Below are 25,299 nucleotides of genomic sequence, written 5' to 3' on the forward strand. Positions count from 1 at the left end.
AATTCTCATTGTGTTCTTCTGTGTTTTCTGCACTAGGTAAAACTGCTCAATTGAAAGGATTTGAATCCCTTTGCATCATAGCCCTTCTCTCCTGAAGGCCCTGTACTTGATCCACATCCTCTGACAGAACTCAATGTAATATTCAGACTATGGGCCAACTAGCACAGAATAGAGTACTATAAAGATGAAATTCCTAAAAACAATACTTAAAAAGCAGACTAAAATTGGTTTTATTGAAAGGCATATCCTGCAGCTACTTGCTTGTGTTTCTATTTTCTGCCTTCTTCCATTCCTTCCCCTGGTTGCCTCTCTTTGGAAGTTCATCAGTCACCTCCAGATAGCAGCCACATCAGTCACCTCCAGATAGCAGATGGTCTTTTTCTGTCCTTTCTGTCCTTGAAATCTTGGCTATCCTTTAAACACCCTTTCTCTAAATTCTCATCTTCTTTAATTATCAGAACATTTGTTCTACAGGTATTCCTTACATCTTCCCATACCTTAATTTTTTTCTTCAACCTATTATATCTAACAGGCCCAGTTCTTGGACCTGTGCTTTTGCTAGCTTTGTACTTTCTTTTTTGGGGAACTCATTTACTCTGTGGCTTCAAATTATCTCTACTGGATTGACTTCAGACCCCCTATCAAATGACAAGTGTTAGTTTGTTCCCTTAAACTCAGCAATTTGTTTTTCCCTCCCTAGTTATTGGGCCTAGTTATTGATTTTCTCTCGTCCAGTTTCAAGAGTTAGGGAGCCATCAGTTGTTTTTATTTCTTTTCCTTGCTCATATTTGGTTAGTCATCATGAGGTAATGATTTATTCTTTGAAAAACAGTTCATATCTACCCCTTCTATTTATTCTGTTTCCATCACTTATTACTCCAAACACCTCTTTACTAGATTTGCTACCTGTGGCATTGCTCCTCTTCAGTGTATTTTGTGCAATCACAAGATTAACACATTGGTAATGCAACCTTATTCACCTAACTGTACTTCCCAAATACCCTAGAAGGCTTCCAGTTGCCTGATGAGTAAAATATAAATTCCTGGTTTGTTTTTCATATTCTTCAGTATCTTCTCTAACCCTCCTTTTCAAAATAGTACTCTAGAATGCTTCTCATGAGCCTACGTCTCATAATTGCCTACTTCTCCTAGAGTGTGGTGTGGCAGTTTTGAATCCCTTTGCCTTTTTTTGGACTCTTCCTACCTCACTCAGTGTAGCAACATCTTATCCATCTTTTGAGACATATATACCACCGTTCCTTTCTCCATGAAGCTTTTATCCCCTTAATCTTCTCATTCCAACAGGTTGCTAACTTGTATTATACTATCCATCTAAACTACATTTCGACACTCAGATTTTACTTTTAAAAAATTGCCATGTATACATATATTGTATCACTGTATGTGTTAAACCCTACTTGATTGCAAAGGAGCTTGGCTTATATTTTTATGTGCCCATTACTGCTGGAAGAGTGCTCATGAACATTCAGCCTACCATCAGGAGCATTGATTGGTTAGTCTATCACTAAGTTAATGTAGTAGTTGTCAAAGGAGATTATACATTTCTTTAATCAAAATGTTTTGGGGTGCCTGGGTGGCTCAGTCGGTTGGGCGTCCGACTTCGGCTCAGGTCATGATCTCACAGTCCGTGAGTTCGAGCCCCGCGTCGGGCTTTGTGCTGACAGCTCAGAGCCTGGAGCCCGTTTCACATTCTGTGTCTCCCTCTCTCTCTGCCCCTCCCCTGTTCATGCTCTGACTCTCTCTGTCTCAAAAATAAATAAATGTTAATAAAAAAAAAATTAAAAAAAAATAAAAAAAATGTTTTATGAGAAGCCCTGGTTGGTTGATTGGTTAGGCTGAATTAATGTAATAGTTGTCAAGGAAAATTATACATTTCTTTAGTCAAAATGTTTATTTCAGAAAGTATCCAGTCTTTCTTGATTAAGTCATAATTATCAACTTAGAAAACAAACAATTGGAAGCTGAGATTTGTGGCTGAGAGGACTAAAAATGGTGAAAGAACTACAGTAGACACTCTGTGGATGTATAAATTAAAGGGATTCTGTAATTATGATCCATTTAGGCAATAACTGGGTTATGACTTGTATTTGGTGGATGGGAATCATAATAGTCAGTTGACTTTGCCCCTTGCTGAACCTTCTGTTTTTTTACCCTTGACTTCTAATTCTTTCTTTCCTTTAACTTTGTGCTTTCCTTCATCACTTTTCTTCATAGTATCATTTTCTCCTGTATCTTTCTTCTTCCTTGCATCTCCTTTGTCTTTGTCCTGCTTTCCTTTATTCTCAGAACTCTCTTTTTTTACTTGGGACACTTGTGCTTGTGGCTTTCTAGACTCACTCTTCTTTACTTGGGACTCCTGTCTTTGTGGTATTCTGGTGTCACTCTTCTCTATTTGGGAGCCCTGTGTTTGTGGTATTTCAGACTCACTCTTCTCTACTTGAGACTCCTGCTCTTGTGGTATTTTGGACTCACTCTTCTTTACTTGGGACTCCTGTCTTTGTGGTATTCTGGTGTCACTCTTCTCTATTTGGGAGCCCTGTGTTTGTGGTATTTCAGACTCACTCTTCTCTACTTGAGACCCCTGTCCTTCTTGTGTTCTTAACTCACTCTGCTTTATTTGAAACCCCTGTCCCTGTGGTATCCCAGTGTCATTCATCTTTACTTGGGCTTCCTGTTCTTGTGGTATTCTGGATTCACTTCTCTTTACTTGGGCTTCCTCTCCTATTGGTATTCCTATGTCACGCCCCTTTATTTGGTCTTCTTCTCCCAGCATCCTGGTGTCACTTTCCTTTTTCTCAACCTCCATACCTATCTCACCGTCCTCCAACTCAATGCCTTTTGCTTTGCTTTTTGACTCTGTTTTGTGCGTTAAGGTCAAGGATTCATCAGAATCTGTAAATAAGATTTTCTTCTTTAATGTTTTCTTGTTTTCTTCTTGGCTGTTCTCAGTCTTTGTAGTGCCTTCATTTTTTAGAATCTGGGCCTTGAAATCTGATTTTTTTGCAACTTGTGCATCCGTGTAACCTGGAAATATAACTGAGCACACAACAAAATTGCACATTTCAGATATCAGGTACTTTCTCTTTATTCCTACTTTCCCCCTGATATTCGTTTCTTTATTTTTTGTCTTAAAGATGACAAACCGCAGATAACTTGAGATTTCCTGAAAGTAGAAAATGGTGGAACTCTGCACTTAAAATTGTGTAAGTATTGGTAATATGCCAGACTCTCTTCAATAAACTGGAATATTAATCAAAGAAGAGCTAAAATGTACTATAAATGAACTGGCTGGCATTTGTTCAGTATATTATGGCTAATGATTAATGCTTAATAGCTAGAGGAGAATGTATTCTGAAAAGAAATGGAATTTATTTGTAGAAAAAAGTTTGGAAATAAGCAATAATTGCTTCTTAAAATAGAAAAAACCCTCTAAATATGCGTTGCATATTGAGTATAAGGATATCTCATTATTCAAAAGTAATAATAGTACTAGCTTATAATTATTGGGTGCTCACCGTACATCAGGCACTCAGTGTTCTGAGCATTTTATATGAACTATTAACTCATTTAATCCTCACAACAACCATATAGGGCATTTTATTATCCCCATTTTACAGATGAAGAAACTTGAGGTACAAAAAGCTTAAATGAATGTGAATATGGTCATAGAGTTAGTAAGTGGTGGAGCTGGGATTTGAGCCTGAAGAGTCAGACTCCAGAGTTCAGTCTTAACCGATACTTTAGACTGCTTCTTATGATACCTGCAAACTCACGAGTTTCTGGTTCCTTTTTCCAAGTATAGAGGTAAGTTAGCTCTGCTGTTTCTCAATTTCTGTGAGATCTAATAAACTTGAATTTGTTAGCTTCTGCTTTTTTTTTTTCTTCTTTTTTTTAGTGATTTGGTTCCCCGGATTAAGAAAAAAAAATTATCTATGCTACTAAGAAGAATTCTGTGGGTTCTTGCTGTGAAGCAATGGGATGCCTTGCCTTAAGAAAACCTATTTAAATATTTAATGTAGTAGAAAGGATACTGAATTTAAAAGCTGAATCAGAACACTTGGGTTTAGTATTCTTGCCAGCTAGGTTTATTTGGGCTACTCCCTAACGTAATCAGTTACTCCCTAAAGACTTACTGCTCTGCCCACTTTGTAGAGTAATTTAAAGATTCTAGACAAATGTTTAAGGAGCATGGCTTTTACAGACAGACTGCTTCAAATCCTGGCTTCATACCTAACTAACTTGGGCAAACTTTACTTTCTTATCTGCAAAAGGGAGCAATAGAAGTAGCTACTTCACCGAAGTGTTATGAGGATTAAATAATATTATCTAAGTAAAGCACTCAGTACAGTGCATGGAACATGGTGAGTAGTGCAGTAAGTATTGGCTATTACTACTACCAAATGAGATAATACAGGCAAAAACTCTCTCTGATCTATCAAGATAAGGCATTCTTAGTTCCAACCAAATACTTTAGTGGAATGGTAAATTGCATTACCGGAAGATTTCTTACTTAAAAATTGTCTTTTTTTTTTTTTAACAGAGAAAGCCTTTTGGTATGTTTAGGGTTTGACGTCTGAAATACTGATCCACACACAACTGAATAACAAGTTGTAAAAAGTGAGACATTCCTACATTAGGTAATAAGGTAACTAGAAATCAGACGGGATGCTGCAGTTTAGTGCTTTCTGTTTGATATTTTCAACTTCTGGCACCAAAATAAAAACAGTAAGAATCTTGCAATAATGCTTTCTGAAACTTTTGTGTATTTTTTCCTCCCTAGTGCTTATTTAATAAGCTATGGGTACCGACATTTTATTCTAGACAAACTCATTTCCAATTTACTAATGAAAATCAGTGGTAATATATGCTAAGCATTTTTGTACTGAGAAAGAGTTCAAAATATTCTGATACCTGACAGTACCACCAGTGGCTACTTATTTTTGAGGGGGGGGGTGTGGTGTGTGGTGTGGAGAAGAGTATGTGTTTCCACTGATGCTTCCAACCTGACAAATTCTGTGGAATGTACTCCTAAACAAGCTGGGTTTTTTCAAATATGGGAATATTTTTAGTTTTATACCATCTCTTGGGAGTATTTGTTTCACGTTTCGTACTGTGTATATTACTGCAGGACTCATTTTAAGCAAACTTTATCTCCTAAATTGTTTGGATTTTGTTAATCAAAGGTAAATATTCTAGGGCTTGATGAAACAATCAATGTCTATTCTAGCTACACTTTTCCTAATTTTACAGAATTTTAAAGAATTTTATTCTTTTTCCCACTAAACTGAAAAGTACTTCTAGTCATTTCTAATAGTATCTTCATATCCTTGGTTTAGTGTTTTTGCTGTATATTTTCCATCTTGAACTTAATAGCATTGCAGAAGTAAGCCACAAATCATTAGTCCACCAAATTCTAAGTTCTTCTCTCCCTTCTTTTAAATTTTTAGATAGTGCATACATCTTTTTTTCCTTTTGGATCTCATAATCTCCATAGTATAAATATTTGTAAGTCCTGGCTCAAAGTCCATTTACTGCAGATAGTAACCTGTACAGCAAAATTCTAATTTTAAGGGAAAGATTTAATCAAGACCTTGGAGGTCATTGTATTGTATTCAGGCTGCTTAAAGATTTTAAACTGGATTAATTTTTGTTAAAGCTGAAAGATGAATTAGCGATCATAGTAATAATTCTAATTATGCAATACTTAAAATAATGCAGCAACTAGACTATGGGCTTTATTAGGAAACTAATCCTATTGGGTTCTTTTAAAAAACTTTTATTTTAGGGGCGCCTGGGTGGCTCAGTCGGTTAAGCATCCAACTTCAGCTCAGGTCATGATCTCACAGTTTGTGGGTTCAAGCCCCGTGTCGGGTTCCATGCTGACAGCTCAGGGCCTGGAGCCTGCATCAGATTGTGTGTCTCCCTCTGTCTCTGCCCCTCCCCCACTCACACTCTGTCTTTCTCTCTCAAAAATAAACAAACATTAAATTTTTTTTTTTTAATTTTTTTTTCAACGTTTTTATTTATTTTTGGGACAGAGAGAGACAGAGCATGAACGGGGGAGGGGCAGAGAGAGAGGGAGACACAGAATCGGAAACAGGCTCCAGGCTCCGAGTCATCAGCCCAGAGCCTGACGCGGGGCCGGAACTCACGGACTGCGAGATCGTGACCTGGCCGAAGTCGGACGCTTAACCGACTGCGCCACCCAGGCGCCCCAACATTAAATTTTTTTATTTTTATTTTCTTAATGTTTATTTATTATTATTTTTATTTAAACTCAAGATCAAAAGCTTCTGTACAACAAAGGAAACAACAAAACTAATCCTATTAGGTTCTTAATCCACTGGCTGTCAGGGAGCTGTCTAGACCATAAAGATCTGTTCAGCATTAAGGAGATGACTCATTATAGATCTCAGGCCATGAATTAGCATTAAAAAAAAATCATATACTTAATTAGCTGATTGTGGAGGTGAGAAATAAAGAGACTTAACTTGAGAGGGTGGTGAAGTTTGATGCACTGTTCTGTCTTAAATCTTTTTTGAACAATGAATTAAGGCTTAATCACTTTTTGCTAAAAATATCAATTGAGAAGAATATGTTTGAAATATTGTCAACAAGAATATATCTTTTACAAGAAAGCATTTTAAAAGATTGAACTGATTTTTGTTCTGGCAATTAAAAAAAAAGCATATTCATTAAAAATGAATTCACCTCCAGGGAGGGACTTGGCCTATGATCCCTTCTCAAAGCCCTCTTTCCTTTTGTAAGGAAAACATACACTTATCACCTTCCCCATGTGGGGAGGGCATATGAAGGATGTAGATATGTCATGATTGCTTGAATGCATATTGTTTCTTGTACTATAAATCCAAAGAAAACAATTGTCCCTTTTAACTTCACCTCCTCCAACTCCCCACTGCCACTCACAAACCCACTCTCCTTCTAGTGTGAACTGAAAAAGAAGAAAGACTAAATATAAAGGCATATTTTGTGTTTGTCGGTATTTACAGTGTTTGAGATTCTTGGACTGTATCTTATTAAATTTAAGTTTTACTTGCTTCTTATGATTGTATATTTACAGAGTTTTAAGAATCATTATTCTGTTTCATATGATTGTCTTGAAGAGCTGAGGCATTACACAATCCTAATAAGAAATCTGAATTTAGAAGACAGTTAAAAGCCCAACATTGACTTAAATGGGGTGTCTTTTATTTTTAAATTATTCTTCTGTGTACATTTAATTATATAGCTTCACTAGTGGAAGTACCTTTATATTAACAAACATTTTATTTATAGATATGGTTTCAGGACTAATCACCAAAAAGGCATTTGTGGTTCAGTAAAGAAAGAAGGCAATGTGTTGGTGTGGGAAGAGTATGTACTTTGGAGATGGGAAGTCCTAGATTTAGATCCTGACACTGCTTCTTACCAACTCCTTAATCCTGGTCAAGTGTCTGAGCCAATTTACTGATCTGTAAAGTGGGGAATAACAATAGCTACCAGGCAGGCTATGGTAAAAATGAGATACTGTTTTTGAAAATGCCTAGCAGAGTATACAGTATATAGTAGGTGCTCAATGCCTACTATTCCTCAAAAGTAAAGTTACTTAGAAGCCAAGAAAAAATAAAGTTTTGTTCTTAACTACTTTTTCTATTAGTATGATTCAGTGAGCCTTCACTTATAACTAAAAAAGAGTTCTCAATTACCAGCAAAGAACTCAACAGAATTTAGGAACCAATCTTTCTTTCATTATATTTTGCTGGGAGTCAGAAAGGAGATTGTTTTTCAGAGCCTAGAAGATGGCCAGAGATTATGGCATCCTTTTCTATGAACTTCATCTCCTCTGCAGCAGTATCTCTAAAAGTAGTAATTTAAAATATTGGAAGATTCTCGAGGATGGGAACATTTAAAATAACCTTAGAAACACAAGTCTCTATTTTGGGAGTAGAAACAGCAAGTCCAAAAAATACCTATAAACAATGTAAAATTTCACAGTTGAGAATAAAGAACTTACCCATAGGAGTTAGTGCTAAAAAATAAAACACAAAAGATTAATCAATCAGTGTGAATTTTCTAACTCAAGGAAAACCCTACTTCCAAGAATACCCTATATAGGTGCATGCAGAAGCAGGACCTCCAGGCATTGTAAAATACCCTCTGTGTCACCCTCAGGAGTGCAAAGGCTCCATATCCTACTTCACAGAGTATTCATTGAATACTTAGGTAGGGAATATCTATTTTATCAAAATTCAGATGATTGCATTTCCTACTTTCATTGTTCTGTCACAAATCATTTTTTTTTATTTATTTTTGAGACAGAGAGAGACAGAGCATGAACGGGGGAGGGGCAGAGAGAGAGGGAGACACAGAATCGGAAGCAGGCTCCGGGCTCTGAGCCATCAGCCCAGAGCCTGACGCGGGGCTCGAACCCACGGACCGCGAGATCTTGACCTGGCTGAAGTCGGACGCTTAACCGACTGAGCCACCCAGGCGCCCCCACAAATCATTTTTTAACCCACTCTCTTTTAGATCAGTTTGAAAATAAATGTGTATTGTTGGTTATTTATCAAAATCACCATCTTGTCCTGACATTTATTCTTTATATGTCAATTTTAGGTGAATTTCTTTTTTTAGTAAAAATTATCCATTGCCAGATGATACCACAAAGAAAACAGATGCCTTGTGGTAAACTAGCTGGGAATATATGCTCCTAATAATCTTTGGTAGTAAATAACCAAGATACAATACAAGACCATTGTATTTTGTTCCAAAAGGGAGATAGAAAAGGGGAAATCAAAGTATGAGAAAATCACTTATTTAAAATATTGACTCTTCTAAGGTAAAAGAACTTGAAATACAAAACAATTGAGTAACAAAAACTCAAAGGTTCTGTACACAGAAATAGGTAAAGCAAAGAAATGACCCAAACTTACTGATTTTTCCAGAACTGTCCACTGAAAGAGACAAAGAAAAAAATATCAGTAGATATTGGGCTTTTCCTTCTTCACCAACCCCCAAGCTTCTGCACTGGATGGAATCTGTGTCGTAAACAATGAAGTTCCTTTTAATTAATAGGGAAACTCCATCTTCCCTCCCCCTTCTTTTTTTTTTTTTTAATTTTTTTTTCAATGTTTTTTATTTATTTTTGGGACAGAGAGAGACAGAGCATGAATGGGGGAGGGGCAGAGAGAGAGGGAGACACAGAATCGGAAACAGGCTCCAGGCTCTGAGCCATCAGCCCAGAGCCCGATGCGGGGCTCGAACTCACGGACCGCGAGATCGTGACCTGGCTGAAGTCGGACGCTTAACCGACTGCGCCACCCAGGCGCCCCTCCTCCCCCTTCTTTTAGCCTATTGTAGTTTTAGAAAGATCTTGTGATTAGCTATTTTATTTAAAAATTTTTTATTAAAATATGTTTGGCATATAACATTGTACAAATTTAAAGTGTATAACATGTAAATTTGATGGATTTGTATATAGTAATATAACTGCCATTATAGCAATAATTAGAACCTCTGTCACATTACATAATGATCCTTTCTTGTGGTTAGAATCATTAAGATGTGGTCTCTTAGCAAGCTTGATGATTATCATACAATATTATTGTCTATGTTCACTATAATATACATTAGATTTCTAGGGCTTATTTACTATGTGTTGCAAGTTTGTACCTTTGAACAACACCTGTCCAACCCCGTCCTTCCCCCTCTCCCCGGCAATTCCCTGGTAACTGCCATTTTACTTTCTGTTATAAGTTTGGCTATGTTAGATTCCACATATAAATGATGCCATACAGTGCTTGTCTTCTGTCAGACTTATTTATTCAGCATAATATGCTCAAGGTCCATCTATGATGTTGCAAATGGAAAGATGTCCTTTCTCATGGTCAAATACTGTCGCTGTGTGTGTGTGTGTGTGTGTGTGTGTGTGTATCTCACATGTTCTTTATCCATTCATCCATTGGTGTGGGCAGTTAGATTGTTTCCATATCTTGGCTACTGTGAATAATGATGCAGTAAATATGACAGTATATGTATTTATTGATATCTTGTTATCATTTCTTTTGGATATATGCCTAGAATATGTGCCAACTTTTTGATGAACCTTCATGTTGTTTTCCATAGTGGTTGAGCCAATTTACATTTCTGCTAACAGTATACAACGGTTCCCTTTTCTCTGTATCCTTGCCAAAACTTACCTCTTGTGTTCTTGATGAGAGCCATTCTGGCAGGTGTGACTTGATATCTCATTGTGGTTTTGATTGCATTTCTCTTGATGATTAGTGTTGCTGACCATTCTTTCATGTGTCTGTTGGCCACTTGGATGTCTTTGGAAAAATTTCTATTCAGTTCCTCTGCCAATTTTGCAATCAGGTTCTTCTTTGTTATGGAGTTGTAAGAGTTCTTTATATATTTTAGATATTAACGCATTATCTAATATATGGTTTGCAAAAAGTTTTTCCCATCCATGGGTGGTCTTTTCCTTTTTAAAATTTTTTCGGTTGATGTGTGGAAACCTTTAGGTTTGATGGTAGTGCAACTTGTTGGTTTTTGTTTTTGTTGTTTGTGCTTCTGGTGTCATGTCTAGAAAAATCAATGCCAAGACCAACACTGAGGAGCTTCTTCCCTACAGTTTTTTCTAGGAGTTTTATGGTATCAGGGTCTGTGTTAAAATTAGTGGTCCATTTCAAGTTAATTTTTGTGAGTGGTGTAAGACAGGGGCTTAATTTAATTGTTCTTTATGTTTTTTTTAGTTTTTACTTTTCATCCAGTTACTTAATATACAGTGTTATATTAATTCCAGGTGTACAATATAGTGATTCAGCAATTCCATACATTACCAGAAAGTCATCCTGACAAATGCATTCCTTAATTCCCATCACCTGTTAATCTATCTTCCCACCAACCTCCCCTCTGGTAAGCATCAGTTTGTTCTCTGTAATGAAGTCTGTTTCTTGGTTTGTCTCTCTTTTCTTTTTTCCCTTTTGCACTTTTGTTTCTTAAATTCCACATATAAGTGAAATCATATGGTATTTAGCTTTCTCTGACTTATTCTGTTTAAGATTGTACTCTCCAGCTCCATCCGTTATTGTTGCAAATGGCAATATTTCATTCTTTTTTATGGTTGAATAACATTCCAATATATATATATCACTTTGTCTTTATCTAGGTATCTCTATCTCTGTCTATCATCTGTCTTTCTAGTCTCACTTCTTCTTTTACCCATTCATCAATTGATGGACACTTGGGTTACTTCCATAATTGGGCTATTGTAAATAATGCTGCTATACACATAGGGGTGCATATATCCAGTTGAATTAGTGTTTTTGTATTCTTTAGATAAATACCCAGTAGCAAGATTGCTGGATCATAGAGTAGTTCTATTTTTAACTTTCTGAGTAACCTCCATATTGTTTTCCACAGTGGCTGTACCAGTTTGCCTTTCCACTAACAGTGCATGAGTGCTCCTTTTTCTCCACATCCTCATCAACATCTTTTGTTTCTTGTGTTGTTGATTTTAGCCATTCTGACAGGTGAGAGGTGATATCTCATTGTAGTTTTGATTTGCATTTCCCTGATGATGAGTGATGATGAAAATCTCTTCACGTATATGTTGACCATCTGGATGTCTTCTTTGGAAAAAATGTCTAGTCATGTCTTCTGCCCATTTTTAATTGGAGTATTTGTTTTTTGATCCTTGAATTTTATAAGTTCTTTATATGTTTTTGACACTAACCCTTTATCAGATATATCATTTGTAAATATCTTCTCCCATTCTGTAGGTTGCCTTTTAGTTTTGTTGCTTGTTTCCTTTGCTGTGTAGTGGCTTTTTATTTTGATTTCGTTACAATAGTTTATATTTACTTTGGTTCCCTTGACTCAGAAGGTGTATCTAGAAAAATGTTGCTACAACTGATGTCAAAGAAGTTATTGCCTGTGTTCTCTTCTAGGATTTGTATGGTTTCGGGTCTCACATTTAGGAATTCGATCCAGTTTGAATTTATTTTGTGTATGGTATAAGAATGTGATCCAGGTTCATTCTTTTGCATGTAGCTGTCCAGTTTTTCCCAACACTTTCTGTTGAAGAGACGGTCTTTTTTTCCATTGGATGATCTTTTCTGCTTTTGTCAAAGATGATAATTGTGGGTTCATTTCTGGGTTTTCTGTTCTGTTCTATTGATCTATCTTTCTGTTTTTGTGCCAGTACCATACTATTTTGATGACTACAACTTTGTAATATAAGTTGAAGTCCAGAATTGTGAAACGAAGCCTCCAGCTTTGGTTCTTCAAGATTTCTTTGGCTATTCAGTGTCTTGTGTGGTTCTGTACAGTTTTTAGGACTGTTTATTCTAGCCCTGTGAAAAATGCTGTTGGTATTTTGATGGAGGTTGCATTAAATGTATAGATTGCTTTGAGAAGTATAGATAGTTTAACAATGTTTACTCTTCTAATTCATGAGCATGGAATGTCTTTCCATTTGTTTTATCTTCAATTTCTTTCATCAGTGTTTTATTGTTTTCAGAATAGAGGTCTTTCACCTCTTTGGTTAGATGTATTCCTAGGTATCTTATTATTTTGGGTGCAATTGTAAATGGGATTGCCCTCTTAATTTCTCTTTCTGCTTCTTCATTATCCCAGTCTAGAGAAATGCAACACATTTCTGTACATTGATTTTGTATCCTGTGATGTTACTTAATTCATTTTTCAGTTAGTAGTTTTTTTTAGTGGAATATTTAGGGTTTTCTATATATCGTATCATGTCATCTGAAAATAGTGAAAGTGTTACTTCTTCCTTACCAATTTGGATGTCTTTTATTTCTTTGTATTGTCTGATTGCTGTGGCTAGGACTTCCAGTAGTGTGTTGAATGAAAGTAGTGAGAGTGGACATCCTTATTTTGTTCCTGACCTTAGGGGAAAAGCTCTCAGTTTTTCCCCATTGAGGATGATGTTAGCTGTGGGTTTTTCATATATGCCCTTTATTATGTTGAGGTATATTTCCTCTAAACTTACCTTGTTGAGGTTTGTTTTATCGTGAATGGATGTACTTTGTCAAATGCTCTTTCTGTGTCTATTGAAATGGTCATATGGTTCTTACGCTTTCTCTTATTGATGTGATGTATCACACTGATTTATTTGCAAATATTGGACCACCCTTGCAGCCCAGGAATAAATCCCACTTGGTCATGGTGAGTGATTTTATTAATGGATTTGGATTTTATTAACGGATTTGGATTTGGTTTGCTAGTATTTTGTTGAGGAATTTTGCATTTATGCTTATCAGAGATATTGGTCTGTAGTTCTCTTTTTTTCATGGTGTCCTTAACTGGTTTTGGTAATGCTGGCCTCATTGAATGAATTTGGAATTTTTCCTTCCTTTTCTGTTTTTTTGGAATATTTTGAGAAGAATATATATCTTCTTTAAATGTTTAGTAGCATTTGCCTGAGAAGCCATCTGGCCCTGGGCTTTCTTTTGTTGTTATTATTATTTTTTAATTACTGATTCATTTTTGTTGCTGGATATTAGTCTGTTCAGATATTCTATTTCTTCTTTCAGTTTAGGTAGGTTATATGTTTCTAGGTATTTATATCCATTTCTTCTAGTTTGTCTAATTGTTGGCATATAGTTTGGCATATAGTTTTTCTTAATATTCTCTTATGATTATATTTCTGTGGTGTTGGTTATTTCTCCTCTCTTCTTTGTGATTTTATTTATTTGAGTCCTTTCTCTTTTTTGTTGATAAGTATGGCCAGAGGTTTATCAATCTTACTGATTTTATTTTCAAAGAACCAGCTCCTGGTTTCATTGATCTATTTTTTTTTTTTTTTTTAGTTTCTATGTCATTTATTTCTGTTGTAATCTTTATAATTTCCTTCCTTCTGCTGCTTTGGAGTTTTGTTCGATGTTTTTTTTTTCTTGCTGCTTTAGATGTATTTATTTGAGATTTTTCTTGTTTCTTGAAGTAACTTCCTTCTTGTAACCACTTTTGCCAGATCCCAAAGGTTTTGGACAATTGTGTTTTCACTTTCATTTGTTTCCATGTACTTCTAAAATTTTCTTTTATTTTCTGGTGGACCCATTCATTGTGTAGTAGCATATTATTTGGCCTCCAGCTATTTGTGGTCTTTCCAGATTTTTCTTGTGGTTGACACGGAATCTGAAGTGGGCTCCAGGCTCTGAGCTGTCAGCCCAGAGCCTGACATGGGGCTCGAACTCACGAACCGTGAGATCATGACCTGAGCCTAAGTCGGACACTTAACCAACTGAGCCACTCAGGCATGCCATGAATGTATTTGTTAAATCTATCTGGTCCAGTGTGTCATTCAAAGCCACTGTTTCCTTGTTGATTATCTGGTTACATAATCTGTCCTTGGATGTAAGTGGGGTGTTAAAATCTCCTACTATTATTGTTGTTCTGCATGTATTTATCTTGTTTTCCCAGCACCATTGTTAAAGAGACTATTGACTATTCTTTTTCTATTGTTTTTGGCTCCTTGAGTATTAGTTGACTTTATATGTGGGGGTTTAATTCTGGCCTCTGGTTCTGTTGGTTATGTGTCTACATTTATGTACAGTTTTTATTACTATTACTACTTATAATATAGTTTAAATTAAGGAAGTATGATACCTCCACTCCCCCTCTACCTTCCCCCCAGATTGCTTTGGCTATTCAGGTTTTTCTGTGGTTCCATACAAATTTTAGGACTGTTTTGTCTATTTCTTAAGTGCTGTTTGTATTTAAGTGGGTCTTACATTGAATCTATGTATGGCTTTGGGTAGTATGAGCATTTTAACAGTATTAATTCTTCCAATCCATGACATAGGATATTTTTTCATTTGTATCTGTTTGGATTTCTTTCAGCTAAATCCTGTAGTTTTCACTTCCTTGGTTAAATTTATTCCTAGGTATTTTATTGTTTTTGATGTGTTGTGAATGGGATAGTTTTTTTTATTACTTTTAGATATTTCATTATTTGTGTGTAGAAATAATGCATGCTGATTTTATATCCTGCAGCTTTACTGAAATGGTTGATTAGTTCCAACAATTTTTGGCTTTAGTCTTTGGGATTTTCTATATATTAAATCATATCATCTGCAAATGGTGACAGTATTACTTGTTCCTTTGCAGTTTGGATGCCTTTATTTCTTTGGCCTAATTGATCTAGCCACAGCTTCTAGTACTATTATTGAATGAGAATGGTGAGAGTAGGCATCATTGTCTTGTTTCTGATCTTAGAGGAAAAGCTTCAAGTTTTTCACTGTTCAGTATAATCTTAGCTGTGGATTTGTCATATGTAGCCTTTATTATGTTGAGGTATATTCTTTGTATATCCAATTTGTACAGTGTTTTTATCATGAAAGGAAGTTGTGTTTTGTCAAGTGCTTTTTCTGCATGTATTGAGATGATCATGTGATTTTTATCTTTCTATGAAAGTGATGTATTAAATTTGTTGATTTATGTGTTTGGAATCTGACATGCATTCCACGTAAAATCTCACTTGGTCATGGTATATAATCATTTTAGTGTGTTCTTAAATTCAATTTGCTAATATTTTGTTTAGAATTTTTGCATGTATATTTATTAGGGATATTGATGATCTTTTCTTGTAGTAGTGTTACCTGGCTTTGTTATGAGGGTAATGCTGGTCTCATAGAATGGTCCAAAGTGTTCCTTCCTCTTCAAATTTTGGGAAGAGTTTGTGAGGGATTGGCAGTGATTCTTTAAATATTTGGTAGAATTTACTGGTGAAATCATTTGGTCGTGGTTTTCTGTGTTGTGAGGTTTTTGATGCCTGATTCAGTCTCTGTACTTGTCATTAGTCTGTTCAGATTTTTTTTTCTTCGTATTTCTTTCCGCTTCTAGGATTTTTTTTCATTTTATTTAGATTATATAATTTGTTGGCATATAATTGTTCATTGTAGTCTCTTATGATCCTATATATTTCAATAGTATTCATTGTAATGTCTCCTGTTTAATTTTTAGTTTTATTTTTTTGAGTTTTCTTTTTTCTTAATCTAGCTAAAGGTTTGTCAATTTTTTTTAATGTTTATTTATTTTTCAGAGAGAAAGACAGTGTGAGTGGGGAAGGGGAAGAGAGGGAGGGAGACACAGAATCTGAAGTGGGCTCCAGGCTCTGAGCTATCAGCACAGAGCCTGATGTGGGGCTTGAACTCTTGCGTGGTGAGATCATGACCTGAGCTGAAGTCAGATGCTTAACTGAATGAGCCACCTAGGTGCCCCTGGTTTGTCAATTTTTTTAACCTTTTCAAAAAACCATCTCTTAGTTTTGTTGGGTGCTATGTTTTTCTGGTCTCTATTTCATTTATTTCCACTCTGATCTTTATTATTTTCTTCCTTCTGCTAAGTTTGGGCTTAATTAGTTCTTTTTCTAGTTTTTTGTGGTATAAAGTTAGTTTGTTTATTTGAGGTCTTTCTAATTTCTTAATATATGCATTTATTCTATAATTTTTTTTCTCAGAACTGCTTTTGCCATATCCCATAAGTTTTGACATGTTTTCAGATAATTTTTTAAATTTCCCCTTTGACTTCTTCTTCAACCTGTTGGTAGTTCAGAAGTGAATTTAGTTTCCAGAGTTGTAGATTTTACAGCTTTCCTTTTATTGTTGATTTCTGGTTTCATACCATTTATATCAGAAAACATTGTTGGTGGCACAAAAACAGACACACAGACCAATGGAATAGAATAGAAACCCCAGAACTAGACCCACAAACGTATGGCCAACTCATCTTTGACAAAGCAGGAAAGAACATCCAATGGAAAAAAGACAGCCTCTTTAACAAATGGTGCTGGGAGAACTGGACAGCAACATGCAAAAGGTTGAAACTAGACCACTTTCTCACACCATTCACAAAAATAAACTCAAAATGGATAAAGGACCTAAATGTGAGACAGGAAACCATCAAAACCTTAGAGGAGAAAGCAGGAAAAGACCTCTCTGACCTCAGCCGTAGCAATCTCTTACTCGACACATCCCCAAAGGCAAGGGAATTAAAAGCAAAAGTGAATTACTGGGACCTTATGAAGATAAAAAGCTTCTGCACAGCAAAGGAAACAACCAACAAAACTAAAAGGCAACCAACGGAATGGGAAAAGATATTCGCAAATGACATATCGGACAAAGGGCTAGTATCCAAAATCTATAAAGAGCTCACCAAACTCCACACCCAAAAAACAAATAACCCAGTGAAGAAATGGGCAGAAAACATGAATAGACACTTCTCTAAAGAAGACATCCGGATGGCCAACAGGCACATGAAAAGATGTTCAGCGTCACTCCTTATCAGGGAAATACAAATCAAATCCACACTCAGGTATCACCTCACGCCAGTCAGAGTGGCCAAAATGAACAAATCAGGAGACTATAGATGCCGGAGAGGATGTGGAGAAACGGGAACCCTCTTGCACTGTTGGTGGGAATGCAAACTGGTGCAGCCGCTCTGGAAAGCAGTGTGGAGATTCCTCAGAAAATTAAAAATAGACCTACCCTATGACCCAGCAGTAGCACTGCTAGGAATTTATCCAAGGGCTACAGGAGTACTGATGCATAGGGCCACTTGTACCCCAATGTTCATAGCAGCACTCTCAACAATAGCCAAATTATGGAAAGAGCCTAAATGTCCATCAACTGATGAATGGATAAAGAAATTGTGGTTTATATACACAATGGAGTACTACGTGGCAATGAGAAAAAATGAAATATGGTCTTTTGTAGCAACGTGGATGGAACTGGAGAGTGTGATGCTAAGTGAAATAAGCCATACAGACAAAGACAGATACCATATGGTTTCACTCTTATGTGGATCCTGAGAAACTTAACAGGAACCCATGGGGGAGGGGAAGGAAAAAAAAAAAAAGAGGTTAGAGTGGGAGAGAGCCAAAGCATAAGAGACTGTTAAAAACTGAGAACAAACTGAGGGTTGATGGGGGGTGGGAGGGAGGGGAGGATGGGTGATGGGTATTGAGGAGGGCACCTTTTGGGATGAGCACTGGGTGTTGTATGGAAACCAATTTGTCAATAAATTTCATAAAAAAAAAAAGAAAACATTGTTGGTTATTATTTCAGTCTTCCAAAATTTGCCAAGATTTATTTTGTGAGAATGTTCCATGAGCAGTTGTGAAGACTGTGTATTCTGCTTTTGTTGGATAGAATATTCTGTATATTTTTTCTAAATCTGTTTAATCTAAAGTAGGGTTCAATTTCAGTGTTTTCTTGTTGATTTCTTTTTTGCATGATCTATCCATTGCTGACAGTGGGGTATTGAAATACCCTACTTTTGTGGTATTGTTGTCTATTTTTCCCTTCAGATCTGCTAGTATTTGCTTAACATATTTAGGCACTTAAGTGTTGGCAGTGTATATATTTAAGATTGTTATATTTTCTTGATGTATTGACCCCTTTGTCATTATATAATGACTTTATTTGTCTTTGTTACTGTTTTGGGCTTAAAGTCTCTTTTGTGTGATATAAACATAGCTATTTCTATTTTTTTTTGGTTACCATTTGCATGGAATATCTCTTTCCAACTCTTCAATTTGAGCCTATGTGTGTCTTTAGAGCAGAAATGAGTCTCCTGTGGGCAACATATGGTTGGGTTTAGTTTTTGTATCTATTTAGCCACTTTATGCCTTTTGATTGGTGAATTTGATCCATTTACATTTAGAGCAATTATTGACATGTAAGGACTTACTGCCATCTTATTGTTTTTTGTTTGTTTGTTTTTTTGTTTTTGTATCTCCATTGCTTTTTTCCATCTGTTTCTGCTTACTTTTGTAAATTGGTGATTTACAATGGTGACATGCTCAATCTCCCCTTTTTTATTTTTTGTAAATCTCTAGACTTTTGCTTTGTGGTTACCATGAGGCTTACATAAAGCATCTCATAGATACAATAATCCACTTTATATTAATGACAACTTATTTTCATTTGCCTATGAAGGCTTTATTCTGTTCTGTTATATTTTTGATGTCACAATTTAGCTCTTTCTACTAACAAATTCATTAACAAATTGAAGTAGCTTAGTTATTTTTAATACATTTTTCCTTTAACCTTTACGTTATAGTTAAGTGCTTAACACACCGTTCTAATATAGCATTACCATCTTTTAATTCTGTTTATTTCTCACCTTTCCCAGGGTGTTGTGTACTTTCATATGTTTTTATGTTGCTGTTTAGTGTCTTTTCACTTCAGATGAAGGACTCCTTTCAGTATTTCTTGCAAGGCAGATCTAGTGCTGGGAAGTCCTTCAGCTTTTGTTTTTCTGGAAGAGCCTTTATTTCACCATCGTGTCTGAAAAATAACTTTGCCAGGTAAAATGGCTGGCAATTTTTAACTTTCAATATTTTGAATAGATCATTTCATTCTATCCTGGCCTATAGAGTTTCTGCCAAGAAATCTGCTGATAGCCTAATGGGGGTTACGTTTTTTCCACTCTCTGCCTGACTTTAAGATTCTTTTTTTTTATCATTGATTTTGACAGTTCCACTGTCATGTGTCTTGGAGGTCTTTTTGCTTTGAGGTAATAGGGTGTTCTGTTAGCTTTGTGGACTTGTATGTCCAGTTCCTTCTCAAGGTTTGGAAGTTTTCAGCTAATATTTCTTTAAATAAACTCTGTATTTCCTTCTCCTTCTCTTCTCCTTTATTTTCTTGTAACTAAAATATATCTCTATTCCTGTTCTCTAAGTCATCTATTCCTTCTTCCATCTGGTCTGCCCTGTTACTTAAGCTCTATTGCATCTTCATTTCACTTATGAATTCTTCAGCTTCAGAATTTGTTTTTTAAAAACAATTTCAATTCCTTAGGTAAAGAATTCATTCTCTTCAATAATTTTATTTATGAATTTAGTGAATTGCCTTTCTGAGTTTTCTTGTAACTCATTGAATTTCATCATAACAGCTATTTTGAATTCTTTTATCAGCTAAAACACAATATTCCATGCCTTATAGTTTGTTTGCTAGAGAATTATCATTTTTTTAAATGATACTTATTTCCTTGATTTTTCATAGTATTTGACAATATGTGTTTTTGTGTTCACATTTGAAGTAGCAGACACCTTCTTTAGTTACGAATTTATGGTAACTTTGTTTCTTGCAATTCAGGGGTCGGGCAATTAGAAAATCTTTCTTTTGTATTCCAGAAGGTGGTGTTTCTCCTCAGGGCTGCACTTGGCAGCACATACAAAGAACTGTCAACAGAGTGGGAGCAGCTGTGATTAGCACCTGGGGCCTCATGGGGAAGGTGGGTGGGTGGGAATGGACAGGGATAGATACTTTGGAGGGTGCCTGCTGCTAGCCCAGTAGGGGGATCCTTAGTGAGGCAAGGCACTACCAGCAGTCCATGGGCAGACCTCCTGCTTAAATCTAAAAGCAGAGAGCAGGAAATGCATTCTTTCAAGTGCTCTGTGATATTTCCCCAGTCATAGAGGTCCTTCCTCTAGGTGCAGCCCACACAACTGGAGTAGCCAGATGGTCAATCACTACTTTTGCTTTCCATCTCCTGTGCAGAATTTGCTTCTGATACTACTGAAAGCCCAGTGCCTTGCAGACACCCTAGGGAGTGGGGCCAGTTTGGTGATTTCCTCCATTTCCCATGCCTTGTCTCTATCCCACTATGATGGTGTGCTAGATTCCCTTGTGAGGTAAAATTGACCTCAAAAAATTCCCTATTGGCTGTGGGTATGTGCCCAGTTTTGTATTCTCCTGGTTCCCTTATTCTTGATTGTGGGGAGTGATGGTGGGGCAGGCTCATGGACTCTTTTGGATCCACTGTCCCCACTGAGGTCCTATCTGCCCACTTTTGGAGGTACAGATGGGTAGAAACTCCTGGATATTATTATACTGTCCAGAGGAAGTTCAGGTTCATTGTGGATGTCTAATTAGTTGTAAATCTAAGGGGAAGGGAAAAAGGAAGAACTGACCTGATGCAGATGTCACTGTGATTAGATACTTTAATTGCCTTTACTTTTTTTTTTAAGTTTATTTCTTTTGAGAGAGGGAGAGAGCAAGAATGAGCAGGGGAGGGGCAGAGAGAGAGGGAAAGAGAATCCCAAGCAAGCTTCACACTGATGGTGCAGAACCCTACACGGGGCTTGTACTCACAAACCATGATATCATGCCCTGAGCCAAAATCAAGAGTCAGACACTTAACCTACTGAGCCACCCAGGTGCCCCAAATTGCCTTTACTTTTAATTAATCATTAGCAATTTTGTCTAGAGTTGCACAATTAAAATTTATAAAATAGGGGATGCATAATGGTCTTGCTTAGATGATGTATGGTGACACTATTTATGAAATCGTTAGGGTACTTTTTTGCCAGGTACTGATATGTGTGTGTATCTCTTATGTTCATGTTACTTGGTTACATCTAATATTAGCACAAAGTAATTAAAAAAAAAGCATAACATTGTGAGAAACAGAAACCCCAAGATTATGTTTATCAGGGATAAAAGTATGTATTTAAACTCAAGGATCTGGGGTTGCCATGGAACAAATCCAGCTTGCTACCTGTTTTTGTATGTCTTATGGGTTAAGGATGGATCTACATTTTTAAATGGTTGCAAAAATAAGAATGGTATTTTGTGACATGAGAAAATTATATGAAATCCAAGTTTCATTGTCTACAAATAATGTTCTATTGTGACACATCCATGTTTTTTCTTTCACATGTTGTCTATGACTACTTATGTGCTATGGCAGCAGAGTTGAGTAGTTACGACAGAAACTTTATGGCTTGTAAGGCTTAAAATATTTATTATCTGTCCCTCTACAGAAAAGTTTGCCCACCTCTGCCCTAAAAGAAACTAAAGTATTAGAAATAGATTAGGAACTTACTACGAGGTACTTAAGGCATTTCTGAAAGTCGAAACAAGAAGGTATGTTAATGGTAGTGTTTTTGGATTAGAAACACAGTTCTGTATTCCCATTTCCCTAATTCTTTGTTCTAAGTACCATTCAAGACTGCTAGCAGGATACAGTGGTTTAGTAGGACAGCAGATCCCTCAGTATGATATAAGAACCTGCTACTACTCATTACCTTTATGACTCTCACTGTGATCCAAGTTACTTTCATCTCTCTGATTGCTTTGATTTCACCCTTGCCTTCCAGTGAGTCCCAATATAGCAGCCACAGGGATCCTTTTAAGAGTCATGTCACCCCTCTGATTATGATTCACTTATAACTTTCCATCTTTCTTGATTCACAGTCAAAGCCATTACAGCACCTCTCAGAAGAAAATACTGGAAGATCTGTCCCCTATAACTCACTAATAGCTTATCTTCATTGTATTATTTTATTCTGTACCAGCCACCCTTGCTTTCTTGCTGTCCCTCAAATAGTCTAAAAACATTCCTACTCCAGACTGGTTTTCTCCTTGTCCTCTCTGCCTAAATTATTCTCCACCCAGATATCCACATGGCTGATCCTCTCACTTCTTTCATGTTCTATATAGTAGTTTTATCAATTGCTGAGAATGGGGTATTGAATTTCCCAGCTATAACTGAGTTTTTTCTCTTTCTCTTTTCAGTTCTATCAGTTTTTTCTTCCATATATTTTGAAGCTGTCTTGTTTTGTGCATACACATTTGGGATTTCCAGGTCTTCTTGTTGGATTTTTTAAAATCATTATGTAATATCCCTTCTTGTTTCTGGTAAATTTTTACTCTGAGGTCTACTTTATGTGATATTAATATAGCTACTCTTGCTTTTAAAAAAATTAATGCTTCCATTGTATACATTTTCTGTCATTTTCTCTTTATTGTAAAATTTGGAGTTTCTTATAGCATATAGCTGGGTCATTTTTAAATTTTGATTTATTTTATTAAATTTTAAAATTTTATTTATTTTACTTATTTTTAGAAGTTTTAATGTAATGTAAGTGCCTTAATCCTCAAGTGCCCTCCTTAATCTCCATTACCTATATAACCAGTGCCCCCACCCACTTCTCCTCTGGTAACCATCAGTTTGTTCTCTATAGTTAAGAATCTATTTTGGGGGCACCTGGGTAGCTCAGTCGGTTGAGCATCTGACTTCAGCTCAGGTCATGATCTCACGGTTTGTGAGTTCCAGCCCCACGTTGGGCTCATTAGCTGTTAGCCTGTCAGTGCAGAGCTTCCTTTGGATCTTCTGTCCTCCTCTCTCTCTCTGCCCCTGCCCTGCTTGTGCTCTCTCAAACATAAGTAAATATTTTTTTTAAAAAATCTGTTTCTTGGTTTGCCTCTGTCTCTTTTTTTTGTCCCTTTGCTCATTTGTTTTGTTTCTTAAATTCTGTATATCAGTGAAATCATATGGTATTTGTCTTTCTGTGACTTATTTCATTTAGCATAATACACTAGCTCCATCCATGTCCTTGCAAATAGCAAGATTTCATTCTTTTTTTATGGTTGAGTAATATTCCAGTGTGTGTGTGTGTGTGTGTGTGTGTGTGTGTGTGTAAACATACATATCTTCTTTATGCATTCATTCATCAATTGATGGTTACTTGGGCTGTTTCCATAATTATAGTGTTGCTATAAACATAGAGGTGCATATATCCACTTGAATTAGTGTCTCTGTATCCTTTGAATAAATACCCAGTAGTGTGATTGCTGGATTGTAGGGTAGTTCTGTTTTTAACTGTTTTTAATTTAAAATTAATTTTTAACTTTAACATACAGTTTTCCAGAGTGGCTGCACCAGTTTGCATTCCCACCAACAGTGCAAGAGGGTTCCCCTTTCTCCACATCTGTGCCAACATCTATTGTTTCTTGTGTTGTTGATTATAGCCATTCTGATAGGTGTGAGGTGATACCTCATTGTGATTTTGATTTGCATTCCCCTGACGATGAGTGATGTTGACCATCTTTTCATGTGTCTGTTGGCCATCTGTATGTCTTTGGAAAAATGTCTATGTCTTCTGTCCATTTTTTAATTGGATTATTCATTTTTCTGAGGGTTGAGTTGGGTCAGTTTTTTAAATCTGCTCTGATAATTTTTTAAAAGCGATTACTTTTTTAGAACACTTTTAGGTTAATAGCAATATTAAGAGGGTGGTATAGAGATTTCCCATATGCCCCCTGCCCACATGCAATTGCACAGCCTCCCCATTATTGTCTCCCACTAGAGTGGTACATTTGTCACAATTAATCAACCTATATTGACACATAGTGATCATTCAAACTCCATAGTTTGCATTATGGTTTACTCTTGGTGTTGTACATTCTGTGTGTTTGCATAAATATATAGTAACATGTATACATTATTGTAATATCATACAGAGTATTGTTACCGCCCTGAAAATAATCTGTGCTCTGCCTCTTTATCCATCCTTATTCCTCTACTCCACCTGGCAACCACTGATCTTTTTATTGTCCTAGTAGTTTTGCCTTTTCAGAATGTCATGTAATTGGAATCATATAGTATGTAGCTTTTTCAGATTGGCTTCTTTTACCTGGTAATATGCATTTAAGTTTTTGCTGTGTCTTTTATACTTGATAGCTCTTTTCTTTTTAGCACTGAATAACATTCCATTTTCCAGATGTACCACAGTTTATTTATCCATGTACCTACTGAAGGACCTTTTGGTGCTTCCAAGTTTCTACCAATTATGAATAAAGTTGATGTCAAGATCTGTGTGTAGGTTTCATGTGGTTATAGGTTTTCAGCTTCTTTGGGTAAATACCAAGAAGCATGGTTGCTGGATTGTTTGGTAACAGAAGTTTGTAATTTTTTTTTAAATTGTATTTTTTTTAAATTGTATTTTTTAAATTGTATCAGCATACAGTGCTATTACAGAAACATTGATTGTATTCCCTATGCTGTACCTTTTATCTCTGTGACTTATTCATTTCATAACTGGAAGACTATATCTCCCATACCCCTTTCACCCATTTTTTTCATCCCCCAGCCCCACTTCTCTCTAGCAACCATTAGTTTGTTCTCTGTATTTATAGGCCTGATTCTGCTTTTGTTTGTTTATTCATTTGTTCTGTTTTTTTAGAATCTCCATATAAATGAAATAATATGGTATTTGTCTTCTTTGACTTACTTGACATTGTTATTTTTTAAAATTATGTACTCAACATAGTATCTTCTAGGTTTAACCGTGGTGTTGCACATGGCATGATTACATCCTTTTTGTGGCTGTATAATATTCTCTCTGTATATCACCTTTTTCTTGTTCATTTGTCTATTGATCATCACTCAGGTTACTTCTGTATCTTGACTATTGTAAATGATTCTGTGATAAACATAGGGGTGCATATACCTTTTTAAGTTAATGTT

At 36.1% G+C, this 25,299-nt stretch overlaps 1 protein-coding gene across 1 annotated transcript in view; it reads right to left on the minus strand.

The window, feature by feature from the left end:
* Positions 1–1,881: 1,881 nt before the first annotated feature.
* The window catches only part of TSBP1 (testis expressed basic protein 1), an 88,960-nt gene continuing 65,542 nt past the window's right edge, over positions 1,882–25,299 (minus strand). Inside the window, exons 26-28 of the mRNA XM_043593146.1 lie at positions 8,955–8,975; positions 8,036–8,050; positions 1,882–3,057 (exon numbers count right to left, since the gene is read on the minus strand). Coding sequence (XP_043449081.1) covers positions 2,132–3,057; positions 8,036–8,050; positions 8,955–8,975 — 962 coding nt within the window. The 3' untranslated portion in view covers positions 1,882–2,131. The remainder of the gene's footprint in view (positions 3,058–8,035; positions 8,051–8,954; positions 8,976–25,299) is intronic.

Source organism: Prionailurus bengalensis, chromosome B2 (genome assembly GCF_016509475.1).
Source record: "Prionailurus bengalensis isolate Pbe53 chromosome B2, Fcat_Pben_1.1_paternal_pri, whole genome shotgun sequence".
Classification (NCBI taxonomy): Eukaryota; Metazoa; Chordata; class Mammalia; order Carnivora; family Felidae; genus Prionailurus; species Prionailurus bengalensis.